The sequence below is a fragment of the Pongo abelii genome, chromosome 2 (assembly GCF_028885655.2).
Source record: "Pongo abelii isolate AG06213 chromosome 2, NHGRI_mPonAbe1-v2.0_pri, whole genome shotgun sequence".
In the NCBI taxonomy this organism is placed as follows: Eukaryota; Metazoa; Chordata; class Mammalia; order Primates; family Hominidae; genus Pongo; species Pongo abelii.
The window spans coordinates 88,826,498-88,848,129 of NC_085928.1; the positions used below are offsets into that span (position 1 = coordinate 88,826,498).

Genomic DNA, 21,632 nt, shown 5'->3' on the forward strand with positions numbered 1-21,632 from the left:
CAAGTAAATGGTAGTGCTGATTGTCATATATGGCAAGAATTGTGCGAGAGGTAGGTAACTGAGTGAATTTGGAGGACTGATACATTCTACTGTGCTCTAGCTCTATCAGCTAAAGAATGAGCTGCATGAAGCTGTCCTGGGTATCCAACTGATACTCTGGATATTTATCAGATGCAAATAAATGATTGTATTAGAATAGGAAAATGATGATCTGTTCTTAACGTGTAAGCAGTTGCAGTGACTGTCATTTTTTGAAGTCTTGTTAGATTTTTACAAGCAGGACCCTGATTAATTTAACAGCAGGTGATATCATGGAATATTCACAATTTAATCTTTGTGGGTTGATTATTTTCCTTTAACAATCTGGCCATAAGACCATTTGGACAGTTGCTGAGTGAGATCTCAACATCTTGAAACCGATGGCTTTGGGAAGGTGAAGCAGTAGGAAATGGCTTATCAGAATTTCACCAGTAAGATTTTTCTTTTTCTGCCTCAACTGGATATTTCAAGAGAATTTCTAGAATAAAAAGAGCAGACAAGTTCCCAGTCCAGTTTCCTTTTCGTAGTCATGGTTTGTGGATTTCAGTGATAAGGAAGGTCACTTTCTCATTTCCTCAGCACGAGTCTCTGAAGCCAGATACACTGCAAGTTTATGAACCATAAAATGTGTGTAAGAAGCAGGTAGCCACTCAAGCTTTACTGGATGAGCTTTGGGGGCATTGCTAATTCATTCTGAGACACTCACTAGGACATAGCTGAAATTAATTACTTAAGTTATTATCTAGTGGTGGGAAGGGTTGATATTCACTATTCTAGTACAAATCTTGGAGGTACTTAAATACTTAAAAAGGACCCTGTTTAAGTGATGAGCAGTTTGAGGTTTAAAAATAAAATCAAGTGGAAAAAATAGTACCACTTTCTCAAATCTACTTGTAGTATATTCCTATTCATCGGTAAGGCAAGTAAAGTATTGTTGACCTTGAGGCTGGCTTTCTGTGAGATGGGAAACCTTGGAACATTGTTTGTGTGATTCCGCTGGAGTCTATAAGTCTTTTGCATGTTTCTTGTGAGGACTGAGTTACTATTGCAGATACTTGAATAAAATACCCAAGAATCAGGTCTTAAAATATTTCTTAAATAATGATTTCATTCAGTTTATAAAATGCCAAGACAGTTACCTGCCTACTGATACCATTCGGAGCATGAGAGCTGTTTAAACAATCATTTCATCTCTTCCCATTTCTGAAGCTACCCTCCTGAGGTTACCACTGTTAAGGGTATAGTATTATTATACCCATTTAACTATGTGAACTCATAAAACTCATAAACTTGTAAAACAAGCCATATTCTGTTCTTCATTGAAATACAGTGATAGTCTACATCTTATTCTATAATTTGTTTGTATCACTTCAATGCACATTAAAGGCATTCCTTCAGGTAACTGCATGTAGATTTAACCTTTTTTTAGGTTAAAAATTAAATTTTAGGTTAGATTTAATTCTTTTTTTTTTTTTCTGAGATGGTGTCTCAGTCTGTTGCCCAGTCTGGAGTGCAGTGGCGCAATCTCAGCTCACTGCAACCTCTGCCTCCCGGGTTCAAGTGATTCTCATGCTTCAGCCTCCCAAGTAGCTGGGACTACAGGTACCTGCCACCACGCCTGGCTAATTTTTTGTATTTTTAGTAGAGATGGGGTTTCACCATGTTAGCCAGGATGATCTCGATCTCCTGACCTCGTGATCTGGCCACCTCGGCCTCCCAAAGTGTTGGGATTACAGGCGTGAGCCACTGCACCTGGCCAATTTAACCATTCTTTACCATTTACCATTACATAGCTAAAACATTTTCCCAAGGGTGGATCAACCATATTTCATTCAATCATTTCCATATTCGTGGACACTCATTTTTTCTGTGTCTTGGAGGGCTTCTTTTGTTTTGGTCTTTTTTGTTTTGTTTGCTACAAACCATGCTGTCACAAATATCTAAGAACATTTTTTTTTTTTTCCTAGAGACCACAGCCAATAGGAATCAATAGAATTTTTAAAACGAATCATGGAGTTGACTAGATAGTTTTTCAAAGCATATGAGAGTTTTTTATTTTTTTTTTTAAGAGAGGTTTTCTTCTATCTGTTTGAGATGTCATGCTGTTTCAGGTAAGTATGTTTCTTGTTCTTATTTTGAGTGTTAGAAGTTGTTTGGGACATGGTACTGGATGTAGTGTAATGAAGGCAACTCAGATATTCTCATGGTTGAGAGCTGTACTGACCACTCCAGTAGCCACTAGCCACATGTGGCTATTTAAACTTAAAGTTATTAAGATTAAATAAAAGTTCATATTCAGTTTCTCAGTCACACTGGCCACTTTTTAATAGCTACATGTGGCTAGGGGCTACCAGGATAGACAGCACAGATATGGAACATTTCCATGAAGACAGGTTCCATCAGACAGTGATGGTTAAGGATGAGGGATGCTGCTGTCACATTGCCTGCGTTCAGACAGACCATGGCTCTGCCCAACTTGTTATGTGACCTTGGGCAGGTTACTTCTCTGAGTCTGAGCTTCCTCATCAATAAAATGAGGGTAATAATAATCCTTACTTCTGTGTTTCTTGTGAAGATTATATACAGTAATAGTATTGATTAAGTGCTTAACACCTTGCTTGGGACATAAGTGAACATCTGAGAAATGGAAGCTATTATTTTTTTCCCAGTGTTATATATTTTTTTTCTTTTTAGGGGGGTTGGACGCTGTGCTTATTGTTAGCTTAAAGCTAATAACTGCAAGATATCGTCGGCCCAATTTCTAGCTAGAAAAACAGAAGGCAGTATTGTAGGCTAAGGAAAATCCCAGTTTGTCAGCCTGGTCGCTTTTTTTTTTTTTTTTTTTTTTTTTATATTAATACGCTGTCCCTGAGAAACATGGTAGAATTTGTTTTACTCGTCTTCTGTCAGGAAGTAACCCTTCTGGCTTTGTTAGAAGCATGGTTCGTAATAATTGTACCCAACCCAGATGGCTCCTGAAAACCCTTTGAAATGCCATCTGCCAGGCGTGTGTCCAGCCAGCAGCCTGTCATTCTGCTACAAGAAAAGAGAAGGCGGGGTCCCCTCCCTGGGTCCTTTTCTCCTCAACATCGGTGAATAGAGCCTGGTCAGGTTGGCCCAGACCCAGGGCGGGCTGCTCAGAGGATAGCTGGGAAACCTCCTGCTAGCCTGAGCATGGAAAGGTTTTGTCTGGGTAATAAACCCTGAACGTTTTGTGGGTGGAGACTTGCCCGCCCACACACTCCCTTCCCCTGCTGCTCTAAGGCATCCTAAGCATATTTATTTACATGGAAAAATGGGATCTGCTAGTTTCATGTTTCTGTTGAAATGTAGCATTTTTGACGTTCTTGATTATTTTGAATCCTCTCAGGAAATTAAGACCCCAGGGTGATTGTTGTCTTTAAGGTAAACCTGACAAATTGGATCTGAAAACATCATTGAAAGAATGGCAAAGATGGCTGCAGAAGGAGAAAAAAATCAACATTGTCTAGTTTGGCAAGACTATGAAACTCAACACATTTTTTGTTTTGTTTTATTTTGTCCTCATTTTTTTTCAAGATGGATTAAGTTAATGGAACTTTGGTATGGAGGCTGAATATGAGAGTTGCCATATAGAACATATTTAGGACAGATCCTTTCACAGCAAGTTTCAAAGAGATTCTATTCTTGCACTGCACTGGAATTCCCAGTGTGATGTAGACTGTGTTTTAGAGGTAGCTGGCTGAACAGCTTTTTCACTTGGCTCCAAGACATCACACCCTCCTCCTTTGCTCCTGTTTTGCTGGCTACTGCTGCTTAGTCTCCTTTGACGATCTTTCTCTTATTCTCATCTTCGAAAAGTTACAAGTTCTTAGTGTTCAATCCAAACTTCTTGGCTTTTTTTTCCCTAAACTCTCTCTGTAGATTTTATCTTTCTGTCTCTTGCCTTCAAATGCCATTGGTTTACTAATCAACTGGTCACTCTTATTATTATTATTAAGTTTACATTCCACCCTCTACTCTGACCTTCGGACTTTTAAGGTCAACTGTGCTCCAGCTGTCTGCACGTAGGTGTCTATTAGGCATTTCAAACCTAACATGTCCAAAAGTGAACTTTTGATTTTCTCTTTTCCCAAAACCTTTCCCCAAAACCTTTCCCCTCAGCCTTCTCAATCTCTACAAATGGCACAGCCCATTTGCCCAGGTCACAAAATAAGTATTTCTGTCTTTATTCTTCTGTCTTTTTTACATACAACATCCAATCCATCAGCAAGTTCTATTAGTTCTGTCTTCAAAATATAGACCTAGCATGGTGTGATGAGCTGACATACTTTTTTAAAATTTATTTTTAAGTGCTAGGATACTTACATATGACGTGCAGGTTTGTTACATAGGTAAACATGTGCCGTGGTGGTTTGCTGCACCTGACAACCCATCATCTTCGTATTAAGCCCCATGTGCATTAGCTATTTATCCTGGTGCATCTCCATCCCCCTGATGCTCTCTGTCCTCCATCAGTGGGTGGCATGGAGAGCATCAGGATAAATAGCTAATGCCTGTGGCGCTTAATACCTTGATGATGGGTTTTACTTTTAATATGTCTATTCTATGAACTATGCTGTAGCTCTTTAAAATACTCATGTTTGTAATAGAAATCTCACTGCTTCTTATCACTTCTGTCCTATTCTAGTCCATATCTTGATTACCATTCACCTGGACACTATGGTAACCACCTAACTGGTCACCCTGTTTCTATTCTTGCCCACCTCCCGCTCTACTCTGCCGAAAACTTGTTCTCCTTGAAGTCAAAGAGCTTTAAAAAGGAAAACCAAGCCGAGTGTGGTGGCTTATGCTTGTAATCTGAGTAATTTGGAGGCCAAGGTAGGAGGACTGCTTGAAGCCAGGAGTTAGAGACCAGCCTGGGCAGTACAGTGAGACCCCCTATTTGTACCAAAAAAAAAAAAAAAAATTAGCTGGGTGTGGTGGCACATGCCTGTAGTCCTAACTACTCAGGAGGCTGAGTTGAGAGGATCTCTTGAGCCCAGGAGTTCAAGGAGATAGTGAGCTGTGATTCCTCCAGTGCACTCCAGCCTGAGCGATAGAGCGAGACTCTGTCTCTGAAAAGGAAAATAAAAGAAAAACCAAATCAAGGCACCCCCTTGCTCAAAACCATTCTAAGGATGACATTCCATTATCCTTAGAATAAAATACGAAGTGTTTTCTGTGGCCTACGTAATCTTGCCGCTTGCTTTCTTTTCCAGCCCTTTTTTCACCACTGTACCGCAACCATGCTGGCCTTTCTGCCCTTCCATGAACGCACCAGATCACACCCATATCAAAACCTTTTCCCTTCCCTCTGCCTGGATGCATTCCCCATCACCTTTTCTATTAGCCTGGCTCTTCCTCATCACCTAGCTAAAATAGCTTCCCTACTTCTCCCTTGCTCCCTCCCTCCAAGACACTGTCTAAACCTTTAACCTATGTTGCTCTGAGATACTTTCTAATCTTTCAGTCTATAGAAGAATGATTTCCTCCTGATATTATATGCTATATTTATTTATATACATATTTGTTTTCTGTGTCTCACAGTAACATATAAATTCCATCAGGGCATGAGCTTTGTCTTGTTCACCAGTGTTTCCCCAGTGCCTGGCATGTGTTGGGGCCTCAGTAAATATTTGTTGAATAAATACAATATATAATGCCATGAATACACACACATATACATAAACAGATATATATATATATATGTATGTATAATAACAGATTATTATAGTGGGATTTGAACGGTAAGATTCTATCAATTCATTCTAACAAAAACATAAACTATAATGTCTACTAAAAATGATTGAGCAAAGCCCTCAAAAAGGATTATCTCATTCAATACACACAACAAACTTATGGATTAGGTGCTATTATTATCCCTGTTTTGCAAACAAGGATACTGAGAAATAGTAGACACTAAGGAACCTGTCCAAGACCACAGGTTGGAGAGGCAGACCATGAACCTAGGATTCCCGCTCCAGACCACTGCTCTTTAACAGTATATGATACTGTCTGTATGTTTCCTGTGCCTGACACTTGAGATGTAAATTTAAAAGTTGTGAACTACCTCAAGGGATTTGTCATCACCTGCCAGGGGAGGCATGAAATGGGAACAAATTAGGAAACAGTGTAAGAGTAGACTTTTTAACCTGAAGTTTCTAGCATGCTGATTATGAGAAGCAAACATCTATACTATAACCATCCTATGCCCAATTTGCAGCTATTTAAAATATTCAGATTTCAGATAGAAGAATTATGTGCACTAAAAATACATTTTGCCTGAGTAAAGTGTGTACTAAGTGTTGAGTGTTTTTGACTTATGAAAATAGTGAATATCGAGTGTAGGTGTGGATGCGGTTATTCACATGGGCAAATGATCAGAGACTGTACAGTGCTAAGAACTTTAGCGCCACTAGGCACATACAGTTGGTTATTTAATTGCATTACATTTCAACGAAGAGATCCTAGACATAGGGAAATATCGTTCCTTATTATATAGGAAAACATTGACCTTAAATCACCACCACAGGTAATAATGCCTTGCAAAATGAGCTCTGTTGAATGTAACAGCAGAAATCACATTTTTTGCTCTTTTTTTTTTTGGTCTCATATTTTTTTTTAATTATTATTATTTTTTTATTAAGTATTTATTGATCGTTCTTGGGTGTTTCTCGGAGAGGGGGATATGGCAGGGTCATAGGATAATAGTGGAGAGAAGGTCAGGAGATAAACACATGAACAGAGGTCTCTGGTTTTCCTAGGCAGAGGTCCCTGCCGCCTTCTGCAGTGTTTGTGTCCCTGGGTACTTGAGATTAGGGAGTGGTGATGACTCTTAAAGAGCATGCGGCCTTCAAGCATCTGTTTAACAAAGCACATCTTGCACCACCCTTAATCCATTTAACCCTGAGTTGACACAGCACATGTTTCAGAGAGCAGGAGGCTGGGGGAAACGCCATAGATCAACAGCATCCCAAGGCAGAAGAATTTCTCCTAGTCAGAACAAAATGGAGTCTCCTATGCCCACCTCTTTCTACACAGACACAGCAACGATCTGATCTCTCCTTCCTTTCCCCACACTTCCCCCCCTTCTTTTCAACAAAACCGCCATCGTCCTCATGGCCCGCTCCCGATGGTCGCTGTCTCTTCGGAGCTGTTGGGTACACCTCCCAGACAGGGCGGCCAGGCAGAGGCGCTCCTCACCTCCCAGACAGGGCAGCCGGGCAGAGGCACTCCTCACTTCCCAGACGGGGCGGCCGGGCAGAGGCGCTCCTCACTTCCCAGACGGGGCGGCCGGGCAGAGGCGCTCCTCACTTCCCAGACGGGGCGGCCGGGCAGAGGCGCTCCTCACATCCCAGACGGGGCGGCCGGGCAGAGGCGCTCCTCACCTCCCAGACGGGGCGGCCGGGCAGAGGCGCTCCTCACTTCCCAGAGGGGGCGGCCGGGCAGAGGCGCTCCTCACTTCCCAGAGGGGGCGGCCGGCCAGAGGCGCTCCTCACTTCCCAGACGGGGCGGCCGGGCAGAGACGCTCCTCACCTCCCAGATGGGGCGGCCGGGCAGAGGCGCTCCTCACTTCCTCCCAGATGGGGTGGCGGCCAGGCAGAGGCGCTCCTCACTTCCCAGACGGGGCGGCCGGGCAGAGGCGCTCCTCACTTCCCAGACGGGGCGGCCGGGCAGAGGTGCTCCTCACCTCCCAGATGGGGCGGCCGGGCAGAGGCGCTCCTCACTTCCTCCCAGATGGGGTGGCGGCCAGGCAGAGGCGCTCCTCACCTCCCAGACGGGGCGGCCGGGCAGAGGCGCTCCTCACTTCCCAGACGGGGCGGCCGGGCAGAGGCGCTCCTCACTTCCTCCCAGATGGGGTGGCGGCCAGGCAGAGGCGCTCCTCACCTCCCAGACGGGGCGGCCGGGCAGAGGCGCTCCTCACCTCCCAGGCGGGGCGGCCAGGCAGAGGGGCTCCTCACATCCCAGACGATGGGCAGCCAGGCAGATACGCTCCTCACTTCCTAGACGGGGTGGTGGCGGGGCAGAGGCTGTAATCTTAGCACTTTAGGAGGCCAAGGCAGGCGATTGGGAGGTGGAGGTTGTAGCGAGCCGAGATCACGCCACTGCACTCCAGCCTGAGCAATATTGAGCATTGAGTGAGCGGGACTCCGTCTGCAATCCCAGCACCTCGGGAGGCCGAGGCGGGCAGATCACTCCAGGCCAGGAGCTGGAGACCAGCCCGGTCAACACGGCGAAACCCCGTCTCCACCAAAAATACAAAAACCAGTCAGGCGTGGCGGCGCGCGCCTGCAATCCCAGGCACTCGGCAGGCCGAGGCAGGAGAATCACAGGAGCCCGAGGCAGGGAGGTTGCAGCCAGCCGAGATCACGGCAGTACAGTCCAGCTTTGGCAACAGAGGGAGACCGAAAAAAAGAAGGAGAGGGAGACCGGAGAGGGAGAGGGGGACGGGGAGGGAGGGAGAGAGGGAGAGAAGGGGAGAGGGAGAGAGGGAGAGGGATCCCATAATATTTAACATAGCCTCCTAGTACACGGTACATAATTGCTGTTTGGTTTATTTTCGTTTCTTGACTTATGTGTAAACCACATTCTGCTCATTGCTTCCACTTTGTTGACTGAGATTGGGCTAAAATGATAGATCCATAGCCCAGCACCTGAGCTGGGTGACTTTCGTACTCTGGATGCTCTGCATTATTTCATAAGAGGAAGCGTTACATTTGTTAGCCACTGAGAAGATGACCAGATTAATTCAGGGGGAGAATTTTCTAGCAAATGCAGTGTCCTTTCTCCTTAGTCAGAATTCATGGACGGCCTCTTTTTGCCCAACATATTAATTACATGAGGAGCAGCAGCATTTTAATCCCTGGGAGATGTCCAACCACAGATCTCAGGCAATCATATTTCTCTAGTGATGTGTTTATGCAGTGGGTGTCATTTTCTTTAAAGGGCTTTGGAACTTGCCGTTGTGTTGAGGAATATGAGAATCTCAAGGCCTGTGATAAAAACACAAACCCCTTAGGCTCTGAGCTTAAGGTGGATACGTTTATAGTATTTACTGGAGTCCTAAAAGCTGCTGACTGTGAATGTTGTCTGTATAAAATCCAGTTCACCTTTTTTATTCAGTGCATTGTCAAAAATGGTATAAAACTCTCTCTAGGTTACCCAGCTGTGCTTGGTTTTCTCTCCCTCCCATTTGGGGGTCCCAGGCACTAGAATGTGGAAATGAGAATGCTGTTGTGTTGTGTTAGAAAGAAGTTGCCTTTACTGTGTCCCTGTCTGGACAGATGAGGCGGCAGAGTCTTAGGTACGCCCTCTTACTGAACAGGTTATTTTAATTACACCTGATTGTGGAACTTCCTGTTTTAGTTGACTGATGGTTTGTTGTGCCTTTGTATTTTCTGCTACAGGCACAACCCGATCTCCCAGAGAAGGAGAAGTGCCTGGCGTGGACTATAACTTTCTGACTGTGAAGGAGTTCTTGGACCTCGAGCAGAGCGGGACTCTTCTGGAAGTTGGCACCTATGAAGGTGAGTTACTTGTAGGACAGCATAAAAAGCTTCTCTCCTGGGTACTTCAAAGGAGCCAGAGCCATCCAGGCAAAAATGTTTTGTGGAATCTGGAGGTCTAAACAAATAACAGGAGATTGTAGTTCACCTTAATATGATGAATAATAGATAAAGTCTATGGAATAAGGCTTTGTGGAGTTCTTTAAAAATAGTTTTTGTTTTTCTGTAGGAGTTTTCTTTTTTAATTTACCTCTTCAAGTTTGTGGGTGTGTTTTGTTTTTAATATGGACATGTATGGTATTAGAAGAGAAGGAAGAATCATGGTTAATCACAAAATGTGACCCTATAAGTAGTGTTGTTTTAATCTTGAAGAAATAAAATATCACTTTCCTACCGATTGGTTTTTAATGTATTTTTATGTGATTCATAAGACAAACTTTTTTTTTTTTTTTGAGACAGAGTCTCGCTCTGTCGCCCAGGCTGGAGTGCAGTGGCATGATCTTGGCTCACTGTAAGCTCTGCCTCCTGGGTTCATGCCATTCTCCTGCCTCAGCCTCCCGAGTAGGTGGGATTACAGGTGCCTGCCACCATGCCCACCTGATTTTTTGTATTTTTAGTAGAGACGGGGTTTCATCATGTTAGCCAGGATGGTCTCGATCTCCTGACCTCGTGATCCACCCGCCTCGGCCTCCCAAAGTGCTGGGATTACAGGAAAACAAATTATTTTAAAAATATTTAGCTAAGTAATCTTCATATACCTGTCTCCCACCTGCCTAATTTAGGATTCAATATTATAAATAATCTGATTACTCTTTTGAAGTTTATGTCAATACAGACATGTGTGTGCACATGCGTATGTACATGTATGCATGCCTGTTGTATGGATATTCCCATTTCTTCCCTGTTTTCCCCAAAAGGTAGTATATAGTACATGCTGTTTGGACCTTGCTCTTTTTGTTTAACAGTATGTCTTAATAGGTCTTTGCAATTCAGTAATAAAGCACTTCTGGTTTTCTTCTTTTTGAAATATAATTATAAAAATTATAATTCATTTGTATGGGCATATCGTAATTTATTTAACCACTTCCCTCTGAACAAATATTTGAGTCAGTTTCAATGTTTCATATTTCTAAACACTGCTGAGTTGAATGACATGGATGTATCATTTCATATAGGTGCAAACATATCCATAGGATCAGATCCCATTGCTGGGTCAAAGCCAAATGTGGTGGAAAAAAGTCATATTTTTCTGAAAACAGTATTATAGCTTGATTACTTTTTGGAGTGTTATTATTATTTGAGGCAGAAGTGGTGTAATGATACTATTAACTAGGACAGATTATTAACTTGGTCAAGTTATTATGTGTATCTCTTTACAAACTCTTTAAAATTTGGATTTATTAGGCATTCACAGGGGCATTTTAAAGATTAGACTTAAACATAAAGGGTAAATACAAAGTAGATTATTATTTTATTAGGGACATTATAGCTTTAATGTGATAATTGCTCCTGTTACAGTGACTAACACTCATATCATGATCATGAATCTTAGAGATGGCTGTTTCTGGTTTGATATTCTTTGGAGAAGAAGGGAAGGAGCATTGTCTTTGTACATACTGCTCATTTCCAAATTGTGAATATACAGTAGACAGTGTATATTAATCATATTCCTGCTCATGAATCAGGAATTTTTGTTTGTTTGTTTTTGAGTATTGCTAATTATCAGTTGGCTTAGTTTCCTGAAACTACATGTTGGGATGTGACTGGGTGGCTGGTGGGCTGGGCAGGGGTCCGAGAATAATCGAGGTCTAGGAGTGTATAGAGGGAAGGGAGGGGGGCTGCGGGAAGGTACAAGGAGCTTCTTCAACATGTTGTCAGCATGCTGTCCTCACATGTTGTACATGTGAAGAGGAGAGCATGTGTGACTCTTCTTTGGTTAGCAGAGAGAGAGTTGTCCTCGTCTGAAATCAGTTATTATGCCCATCTCGGGGGCTTCAGTCATCAAATATATAAAACGTCTATTTGCATTTTTGGAGAGTCTGGGGTGGGAGTGGTTGTACAAAGCAAAAGACGATTGGGTCGGAAAGGAAAAACTTGTGATTTAGACTCCAATTTAACTTGGAAGATGGAAAGTAAACTCACTTTATTCAGTGTTAATGGAACAAATGATATATAGGTGGAGTCAGTTCTTTTTGTCATTTAATTTTATCATTGCAACAGAGGCAGCTATTATCTTCACTGAATTTTTAGATGGGGACACTGAAGCCAAGTGGCGTTAAATAACTTTTTCAGAGTTGCAGAGTCAGTTCTAGAATGCTAGAGCAGGAACCAAACCCAGCTCCGTGTGACTCTCAGATCCTACACTCTTTCCTAAAAACCCGAAGAATATCTTAGATATAACTAAGAAGCTAAGGAAAATAATCCATTAGTACTTGAAGCTAACTTCCTGGTCTATAGCAGTAGAGGAATGGTTTTCAGAAAATGTCTGATTGTCTTATAGAAAACGGTGCCTTTGTGAGTGTTGCATAGTTATTTTGGAATTGGAATTTTCTTAGGCGCAGGATTAATCTTTTCCAGTTCTAACCCATTTGTACAGTGTTCTTCAGCCTTTGGCCTATTAGCAGCGAAATTTCCCTACCATATGAGATGGCTCATAATTTTTCTTGTTTTTTTTTTTTTTTTTTTTTTTTGAGACAGAGTCTCGCTCTGTTGCTCAGGCTGGAGTGCAGTGGCGCAGTCTCAGCTCGCTGCAACCTCCGCCTCCCATGTTCAAGCGATTCTTCTGCCTCAGCCTCCTGAGTAGCTGGAACTACAGGCGCATGCCACTGTGCCCGGCTAAGTTTTTATATTTTTAGTAGAGACAGGGTTTCACCGTGTTGGCCAGGTTGGTCTCAATCTCATGACTTTGTGATCCGCCTGCATCGACCTCCCATAGTACTAGAATTACAGGCGTGAGCCACCGCGCCCGGCCGAGATGGCTCATAATTTTTTGGAACTGACCGGAGTATATTATATTGACTCGTAAAAGCTGAGAGCCAAATGGAATGTTTATTAAATGCCATATACCCTCATTGGAGTAGGGCTGGAAAGACATTTAGAGAACTTCCTCTGTCTTTGCCTCCCCTGGACAAGTCCCTTGATGGTGGCTGCTGTCTATTGGTGGATACTAACAAGCATGCAAGCCCTGCTGTCACACTGCCTGAGTTTGATTCTCAGCCCCTTTGCTATTGAGCTGTGTGCCCTCCGGCAAGTTACTTAATGCTCCATGTCTCCATTTTCCCATTGGTAAAATGAGGATAATAATAGTGCTTCCTCAGAGGTAGGGCTAAATGAGACAATAATTGGAAAGGGCTTAGCAGAGTGTCTGACACATGTAAGCTCTCCATCAGCATTAGCTCTTGTATTTACACGCACCTAGTTCAAAATTGCTTCCGTAGTGGATCCCTTTCCCCTCTACTAGTCAGTAAAGCAGCAGATTTGCCAGTAAAATGTCTTTATTTACTTCCCAGGTACTCACCATCTTTTTTCCCCTCCTGAAATTGCTTTCTCCAGACCTCTGCTGGTTCCGGAGAGGAAAAGTCTACCACAACAACACAAAGCACTCTTTAAAGCAAGACATATATAAATGTTTAAGTAACAGTAATAAGTGTACATGATGGAATAGTTCCTACAGTAAAAGCCTTAAAACTAGCTAAGTCCTACTTGTTTCCCCTCTTCCATATAGGTAACCATTATTAAAGACGCTAGTGCAAATATTCAGAAAACTTATATGTACACAACATATATGTATATCTTGTTTACTTCACTCTGTTATTGCCCTTTGCCCTTAACATACCTTGGAGATCTTTCCACATTACCCCATATAGTTTCACCTCATTCTTTATAAATGCTGCATAGTATCCCAGTGAATGAGTATATATATATTTACATATATCTATATCTATCTATATATACATATATCTATATCTATATATATACATATATCTATATCTATATCTATATATAAAACTTATTTAACCAGCCCCCTGCAGATGGACATTTTAAATGTCCCCTGCCTCACCTCCCCCTTCTGTTTTTGGTGGTGGTGTTATAAATAGTGCTTCAAGTATATTGTTATGCAATTATGAGCATAACTATAGGGTAAGTTTCTGGTAGTGCAGTTTTAAAGCAAGCCTTTAATGCATATATAGTTTATTTCAACAAATATTTATTGAGCATTTATTTCAGGTCAGAGTTTTTTGTGAGGCAAGGGGTATGATGTACAGGGCAGTAGACCAAAACTACCTGTCTTTGAAGGTGCTTATGTTTTTTAGTTAATTATTTTTGCTAGTGCTTGTGTGGCACATAGTAGGTGCTCTTCAAAGTGCATTGTATGCACAAATTCATTTAATCTTCCTAACAAGCCTATGAGGTAGGTTCTATTTATGTCCATTTTACAGAAGAGGAGTATGAGGCCCAGAAATGCCAGTAATCTCTTCTTAGTTCACATGGTAAATCAAAGATAGAGCTGGGATTCAAATTCAGGCACTCTGGCCACAGAGTCTACACTCTTCCCCTGCTCAGTCTTGTGAGGCAGATTAAACATAAACAATTTTGCTGGGCGTGGTGGCTGATACCTGTAATCCCAGCACTTTGGGAGGCTGAGGTGGGAGGATTGCTTGAGCTCAGGAGCTCGCTACCAGCCTGGGCAACGTGGCAAAACCCCCATCTCTACAAAAAAATACAAAAATGAGCCGGGCATGGTGGTGTGCACCTGTAATCCCAGCTACTCGGGAGGCTGAGGTGGGAGAATCACCTGATCCTGGGAAGTTCGAGGCTGCAGTGAGCCAAGATCACACCATTGCACTCCAGCCTGGTCAACAGGAGCGAGACTCTGTGTAATATATGAATGAATGAATGTAAACAATTTTAAGAAAAGTAATGAGTGGGCTGGGTGTAGTGGCTCATGCCTATAATCCCAGCACTTTGGGAGGCCAAGGCAGGCGGATCATTTTAGGTCAGGAATTTGACACAAGCCTGGCCAACATGGTAAAATCCCCCCTGTACCAAAAAATATATATAAATTAGCTGGGCATGGTGGTGCCTATAGTCCCAGCTACTTGGGAGGCTGAGGTGGGAGAATCACTTGAACCCAAGAGGCAGATGTTGTAGTGAGCTGAGATTGTGCCACTGCACTCAGCTTGGGTGACAAAGTGAGACCCTGTCTCAAAAAACAAAAAACAAAAAAAGAAAAAAAGTTATGAGTGTTTTGAGAGAAACTACATAGCACTCCAGAAGCTTATAGAAAGGGCACACCATTTCATCTAGTTTTGGCAGACTCCCTAGAGGAGGCGAAGCTATGGGAGGACTGTGTTAGGTCAGGTGAGAGGCTGGGAGATGGTGTTTGAGTTTAGTAATCAGCATGGGCCACGGGGCCTGAATCCACAGAGAACGATGTGATGATGAACCAAGAGAGGATTAGAAGGATGGCTTCTAGAAAGGGAGGGGAAGCACGCATACCCTGTTTCCCTTAGAACCACTGCTACCCCGTAAGAACTTCCTTCCATGCTGGGAATGTTCAGTATTCTGTACTGTCCATTATGGCAGCCAGAGGCTCTTGTGATTGAGAAACCAAGTTTTAAATTAACTTTAATTCAATATAAACTCATTTAAATTTAAGTAGCCACACATGGCTGGTGGCTCCAGTTTTAGAATAAAAGCTTCTGAAAGGAAGGTTGAGGACCTGCTCAACAAGATCTCTGTCCTCACCAGCTGACTTCACAAAGCAAAGCAGGTCTTAAGAGTTAAGCTCCTTTAAAAAAGAATCATCATGCTGAATCCTCCCAAAGAGGATGTTATGCAGAGGAGTGGTGATCTTCTTTTGTGGATACATTCTATGACAGGTGAGATGGCAGACAAATAGAGTGAACCAGTGAAGCCTCAAGGCCCAGTAATCTTCAGAATTCTCTTTCAGGCCCAATATTTGCTTGATTTACATTGGTCGGTTGTAGGACTTTACAGCTGGAAATGCAGTAAAGTTAGTTTCTTCAGATGATAGAACTGAAATCCAGAGAGAGCTTGCTTTAAGATACTGCAAGGAGTTAGGGACATAGCCTGGCCAAATGTTGCAGGACTGGGATGCTTTTATTTCCCTTTGCCTGAAAAGTAATCCTTCTTTTGTATCCTCAGTTATTAGTTTGTGAGTTCATTCATTTATTCATTAAAGATAAAATGCTGAACAAAAGCAGATATGGTTGTGGTCACTGTCTTTATGGGTCTTAACTGTCTAGTGAACAAGACACTTTATTTAAATAAACAAATATCCAATTGTAAGTGTGTGAAGGTCTTTAAAGGAGACCATAAGACAAGGAGAGTGGATGTCTGTGGAATCGAGAAAAAGTACCTCTGTAGAAGTAGTAATTGAAGTGAGATCTGATGGTTGAGCTGGAGTTAGGTTGCTGGATTTAGCAAATAAAAACATGGAACACCCTGTCTTGCATTTCATCTGGCAACCACAGTTGGAGTTGCCTTTGAACCACATTGGTGATGGTGGTGGTAAATAGTCAGCTGAATCTAGAGATATTTATGTGAAAAGCTGAATTTGTTAATGTATTGGTTATTGTGAGAATGAGGTAGAAAAGACAGATGATGATAATCCTCCTAAGATAACTCCTAGTTTCTGTCTTCTATTACTGGATAGATAGTGGTACCATTTGTGAAAATAAAAAATACTATAATTGGGGTAGGTTTGGGGGGCAGGGGCTCCATCCTGAAACTTTCTATCCACCGACAGCTGTGATGCTGAGAGTTGTGTTATACTCCCAACAGAGTAGAGCCCCTTCCTGGCTATGTAAAGAATCTGATTATCACCACTCACAAGGCATAGAAGTTGTTAGTAGAGTTTGTCATTGATCTCTGCTTTACAGTTTGAACCAACTCCTCATTCCGTCACGGAACAGAATTGGCATCAAAGCAAGGTAAAGAAGACAAGAATAAGCACATCTTTCCAACTTGGCCCAACTTCCTAATTGTGGCACCGAGCTTATTTATTTGATATGGTGCTTAAAATAAATCAACTGAACCATTTCCCTTTTCCCTTGCTTTTCTTTTTTTTTCTGTTGACATTTTTGCTCTGCAAGACAGGTCACTGCCTCAGCCAGCCCTTAGGACTTCTCTAGGAGAGAGTTTACAAGGGATGAACTATTCAGTGGAGGGTGGGCGTCCAGACATGGCTGTTTTACAAATGCCTCTGGGTAGAAGAGGCTGATTATACACTTTGAGCATTGCAAAGGTTTTCCTTCAGCATAGAAGTGCAGTGCCAGGGTGACATTTCAAATTGGAGTTATGGGTTGCATATTTCTGCATGTTAATTAGGAAGAGGATGTCAGCATTCAGTAATGTTATTGTTTTGCTTCCTAGAAGGTCTGCAAAAAGGCAGCTGCCAATGGTATAATTTTGGGGGACACAGAGATAAAATAGGGGTGAAGAGAGTTCTTGTTTCTGGTTAAAGAAAGCGAGACTGTCTGGAGTCCTGTTCTTTGGCAGGCCCTAGAAGCAGTCTGTTGTGATGAGCTCTGTTGGCAAACTCTGTCGTGGAATGTTCTCTGTTGATAATGAAAGTGACCAAATGAAATCTGTGCTATAATTGGCTGTTCTTCTGCTTATGAAGATGGGGAGAGCTGGCAAAGTTTTCTTTAATTCCCTGCTTAGAGATCCCCAAATATTCCTGGAGTTAAAAGCGTAGATGTCAGAGACAGACTAATCTGTGTTTAAATGCCAGTCATCATCTTTGACTTGTGTGAATATCAGTTTCTTTATGTGAAAATGGGAATATTGATGCCTTTTTTTTCTGTAAGATTGTTTATAAAGATTAGAGTAAGTGAATATATGGGTAGTGACACTTAATAGGTGCACGATAAAGGTAACTTTAAAAAATGTTCTTTGAATATGTGTTGTGATAGTACACTCTTCTACACATTAACCCTATTATCTGTCTACAACATCAGGCCTGATTGGAGACTGCCAGAGTTGATTATAGGCTAACATTGTGCCAAGCACAGTGCTGGGTGCTTTATACACATTATCTAATTTAGTCTTGGCAAAAACCTATTAGGTTGCCATGATTTTTATCTTTATACTATGTGAACTGAGGCTGAAGACAGAGAGGTCCCTTACCTCACTCAGGGTCATAAAACTCTTATGTTGTCCTGTTTGGTCTTGTATTAGAAACCAAATGGCACTGGCAAGAACAAACTGCTAATTATAGAACAGTGGTTTACCGTCCTTCTGTGCATGAACATCCTATTTTTGTAGGGTGGGGCAGGTAGGAAAAGGAAGAGTAAAAAGAAAGTATTGCAGTTTTATGAAGGAACTATCATGTGCTGAGCAAGCAAGTAGCAAAGCGAAGTGATGCAGATCTTGGTAATTCAGATGTAATTGATGGACTGGAAAGAAAGTGTTGTGAGTCATGCTATTAAAAACTGGATCCACAATACAGGTTTTTAGGAGGATCCCAGGCTGGAATTCATGTGCACTATCTGCCCTTATTCATTTACTCATTCTGCAGTGAATTACCGGGTAATGGTATGTGCTTGGCACTGCGTCAGGCCTGAGAACACAGTGGTACACAAAATCAGATGTGGCTCCTGGCCTCTTCGAGCTTATAGTCTAGAGGTGAAGACAGGTACTGATTAATTAAACAGTCTGCTATATACAATAAAGGGCATTGGAAGGGGAGGTATGTGGCTCCTTGAGAACATATAAGAACTGATAAGGACAGCTTTGATCTAGTCTGTGGGGTCAGAGATACTGTTGCTGAGGATAAGCAGGTAGTAACAGGGTGAGGAGCAGAGGGAGGAGTGGGTGCAAGAGCTGTGAGATGGGAGAAGGGGGCACAGCTTACGTGCTGGGGGCTGAAAGGCAACCAGTGAGGTCAGAGCGAAAAGAACAAGGTGAAGGCAATCAGGACAAGTGCTTGGAGAGTGGGCATGGGGCAGACCACTCAGGACCTTGAGGCCAAGGCAAAATCAGATATGCTGGATGTCCATGTATTCAGGTACTGTATACATATTTGCACTATACATAAAGAGAGTAAGATTTTTGTACCCCTCTCCCCCCAAAAAAGAAAATTTTTGCCCCCTTGGGGGTGATATTGCCCCTGTTGAAAATGCATGCTGTAGATTCCCAGGCATGGGTGGTCACTACCATCCTGTTCTCAGGCTTATTTTCAAAAGCTTGTCTCATAGGAAGAAGACAGACTAGTACCCCCAATTCCCACCTCCATTTACCTTGGACCAGCCATGTAACTCCATGGCAGGCGTTTCTGCCACTTTGGGCCTCTATGTTTGTCATCTGCAAAAGAGGAATGATTTTATCTGTCCCAAATGGTTTTGCTACACAAACAGTGATCCATGGATCTCAGGTCCACCCTGATCATTACTTAATGTAATTTAATTGTTTGCACATTGAAGCTTGACAAAACTGATGTATGCCATATAGAATGATTGTGAAGATCGTGTTTCAGTCCAATTTTTACTTTGTGTTTCCCATGCCTGGCATTGAAAAGGTTTTCTGTAAGGAAATGAATGAATGAATAGTAAATTTGTATAATTTGAAAGCCATACAGATTTGATTCATCCTAGCTTAAATTCCAGGGTTACAATCCTCCTTAAATATTTTATAATGCCCTAAAAATGGATTTTTGCAGTGCCTATTAATTTTTAAATGTGTGTCAGAAAAATATTTTCTTTGGCTTTGTCCTGGCCAGAGATTTTGCTTGTTAATTAAGGCCAGCAGTGGCTTCCTCTTAAGTCCTCCTTTACCCTCCGCTTGCCTCCCTGGCTACCCTCCCTGTTGAGTTTTGTTGTAGAACCAGTTCTGAAAATAGCAGCAGAGAGAACAAGTTTCCACCTGGGAGGGAGCCCAGCCACTGCAGGAAACGTGTGTTGGATAACGCAGAGCCTGTGGGACAATCAGCCTCACGGCTCCTAGACACTGTGCAGCCTGCCAAGTAATAGCCCCAATTAAGTTTTTAATCACTTATAATTTTTCAGATGATTTTTATTTAATACCGTTAAGTCACGCATATGGTCTGTAAGGTTTGTGTTTCTACATGGCTAGACTTTGTAAGGTTTGTATTTCTGCTATGGCTAGACTTTGCTTGATTGTGACGAGAGTGCAAACCATTGCAAAGGTGGAATACTTTCTGGAAGGTTAGAGTCATGAACTCAAATGCCTGAGGGGCCAGACAGGTCAGGTAAGAGGGTGCGTAGAGGCAAAGAAGACCACTGGTAACTGTGGCAAACTGGAGCAAGCATGACCCATCCTGCCCATTGCTGCATGGTAAGGGCAGTTCACAGCAGAATAAGACAGCAAGAGTTGAAATAAGACAGCCAGAGTTTTTGTCCAAAAGCCCAGGGCCAAAAGCAAGCTCTCCAAAAATCAATTCACTCAAAGGCTAATCTGTGAATTATTGAAGACTTTTTGAAGTTTAAGGTTTTGTTACATCTACTCATGCCTCTGCTCATGCCCCTGTATCTGCCCATGCCCTTGCATTGCAGCAGCCTTAGGGCACTGTTCTAGACGGGGTCCAAGATCTTTGTCTGTCAAGGGTCAGGCAAAAAACCAAGAGGAGGAGCAAAAATTTCTCTGCAGAAATCCTTGATTTAGTATGTTCATGTGAATTGGCTTTAGACACATACTTGCTTTTCAACATCCTCTATAAGAGATGGAGTCCCTGGAACCAGACTTTACAGGATTCTCAAACAGCATTGAGAATCCAGACTTAACTAGAAGCTTTCTAATTTTAAATGTTGGTCACTAATCCAAATTATTTTAAAACAGTGGTGTATGAAAGTTTGATCTGCAGTTAGAAAACCACTAGACAGAAACTTTTCTGTAAAGGTTGTAGGTTTCAGTATACGAAATAAGAAATAGTGGAGAGATTTGGATAATAATAACACTATCTCATATTTAACACCTTATAGTTTACAGAATACCTTTGAAAACTCTGCATTAGTTAATTTTCACAATAGTCCCATGAGGTTGCTACAGCTGGGGCTACCATTCCCATTTCACAGAGAAAGTACTAGAGAGACTGAGTGTAGAAGACTTCGTTATTTGATTATTGACAGGTTTGCTTGCTTAGTGCTCAGTTACCATGTGCAGCACTTTGGATACATGATCTCTTTGATCCTCAAAATAATGTAGTATGGTTGTCATTTTAAAGACTGAAAACATGCGATAGCAACTTTAGGTAGCATTTATCTACCCTCACCATAGTGGCAGACTTCAGCATAGGTTAAAGGCAGACCGTCTCATTTTGTCTTCCTAACAGCTATTCTAGGTGTAAACTAGGTTCTCTCAGAATCCCAAGTTAAAGGAGGACAAAGACTTGCCCAGAGTCACACAGCTAGTTAGTGGTGGGTTTTCAACTCTGAGCTGTCTCTTCCAAGCCTTTTACCCCATGATATGGTGTGCCAAGGCTCTGCAGTATTGCTCATGGGCCACTCATTAAATTAAAGCCAGTGAAATAGCTTATGTTTGACAGTTTATATCTTCTACAACAGCAATTTCATATGGTTCAACCTAATATTATCTACTTTATCTGCCTCCAGTCAATGTTAAACTAATTTTCAGAAGCAGGGAACCATTGTGAACAAGTGGATTGTTTTGGGTTGTATGTAATTGCATTAACAAATCTGCTAATCATTTATTAACTTAAGAAAGATTTTGAACTTGAAAAGTGAGGGTGGGTACCTAATGGAAAATCCACACATATTTGTCAAATTTAAGTGGAACTTTTATTTTCCAAGCACTTATTATTTCTGCCATAAATGCAGATGTTGAAGTTTTCATTGATTTTAAATGATTAATAATTTTATGAATGCTATTTCAGTTTAATGGCACTGAAACTGAGTGATATGGTTAGGAAATTATGCATATAAAAATTACGAGGGAGGGGTTCCACATCTTTCAGTAGAAGTTTCTTATTTATAGACATTGGCCTTAATTTAACATCTAACTTGAAAATGTACACGATGTCTTGATATAATAATGATTAAGGAATGAAAATTAAATTCATTAGAG

General features: G+C 41.9%; 1 protein-coding gene across 39 annotated transcripts in view; it reads left to right on the forward strand.

The window, feature by feature from the left end:
- MAGI1 (membrane associated guanylate kinase, WW and PDZ domain containing 1) overlaps positions 1 to 21,632 on the forward strand; it is a 678,789-nt gene that overhangs the window by 530,791 nt on the left and 126,366 nt on the right. For all 39 annotated transcript variants that reach the window (XM_054550292.2, XM_054550294.2, XM_024244055.3 and 36 more), the window contains 1 exon segment: positions 9,468 to 9,587. In XM_054550292.2, coding sequence (XP_054406267.2) covers positions 9,468 to 9,587 — 120 coding nt within the window.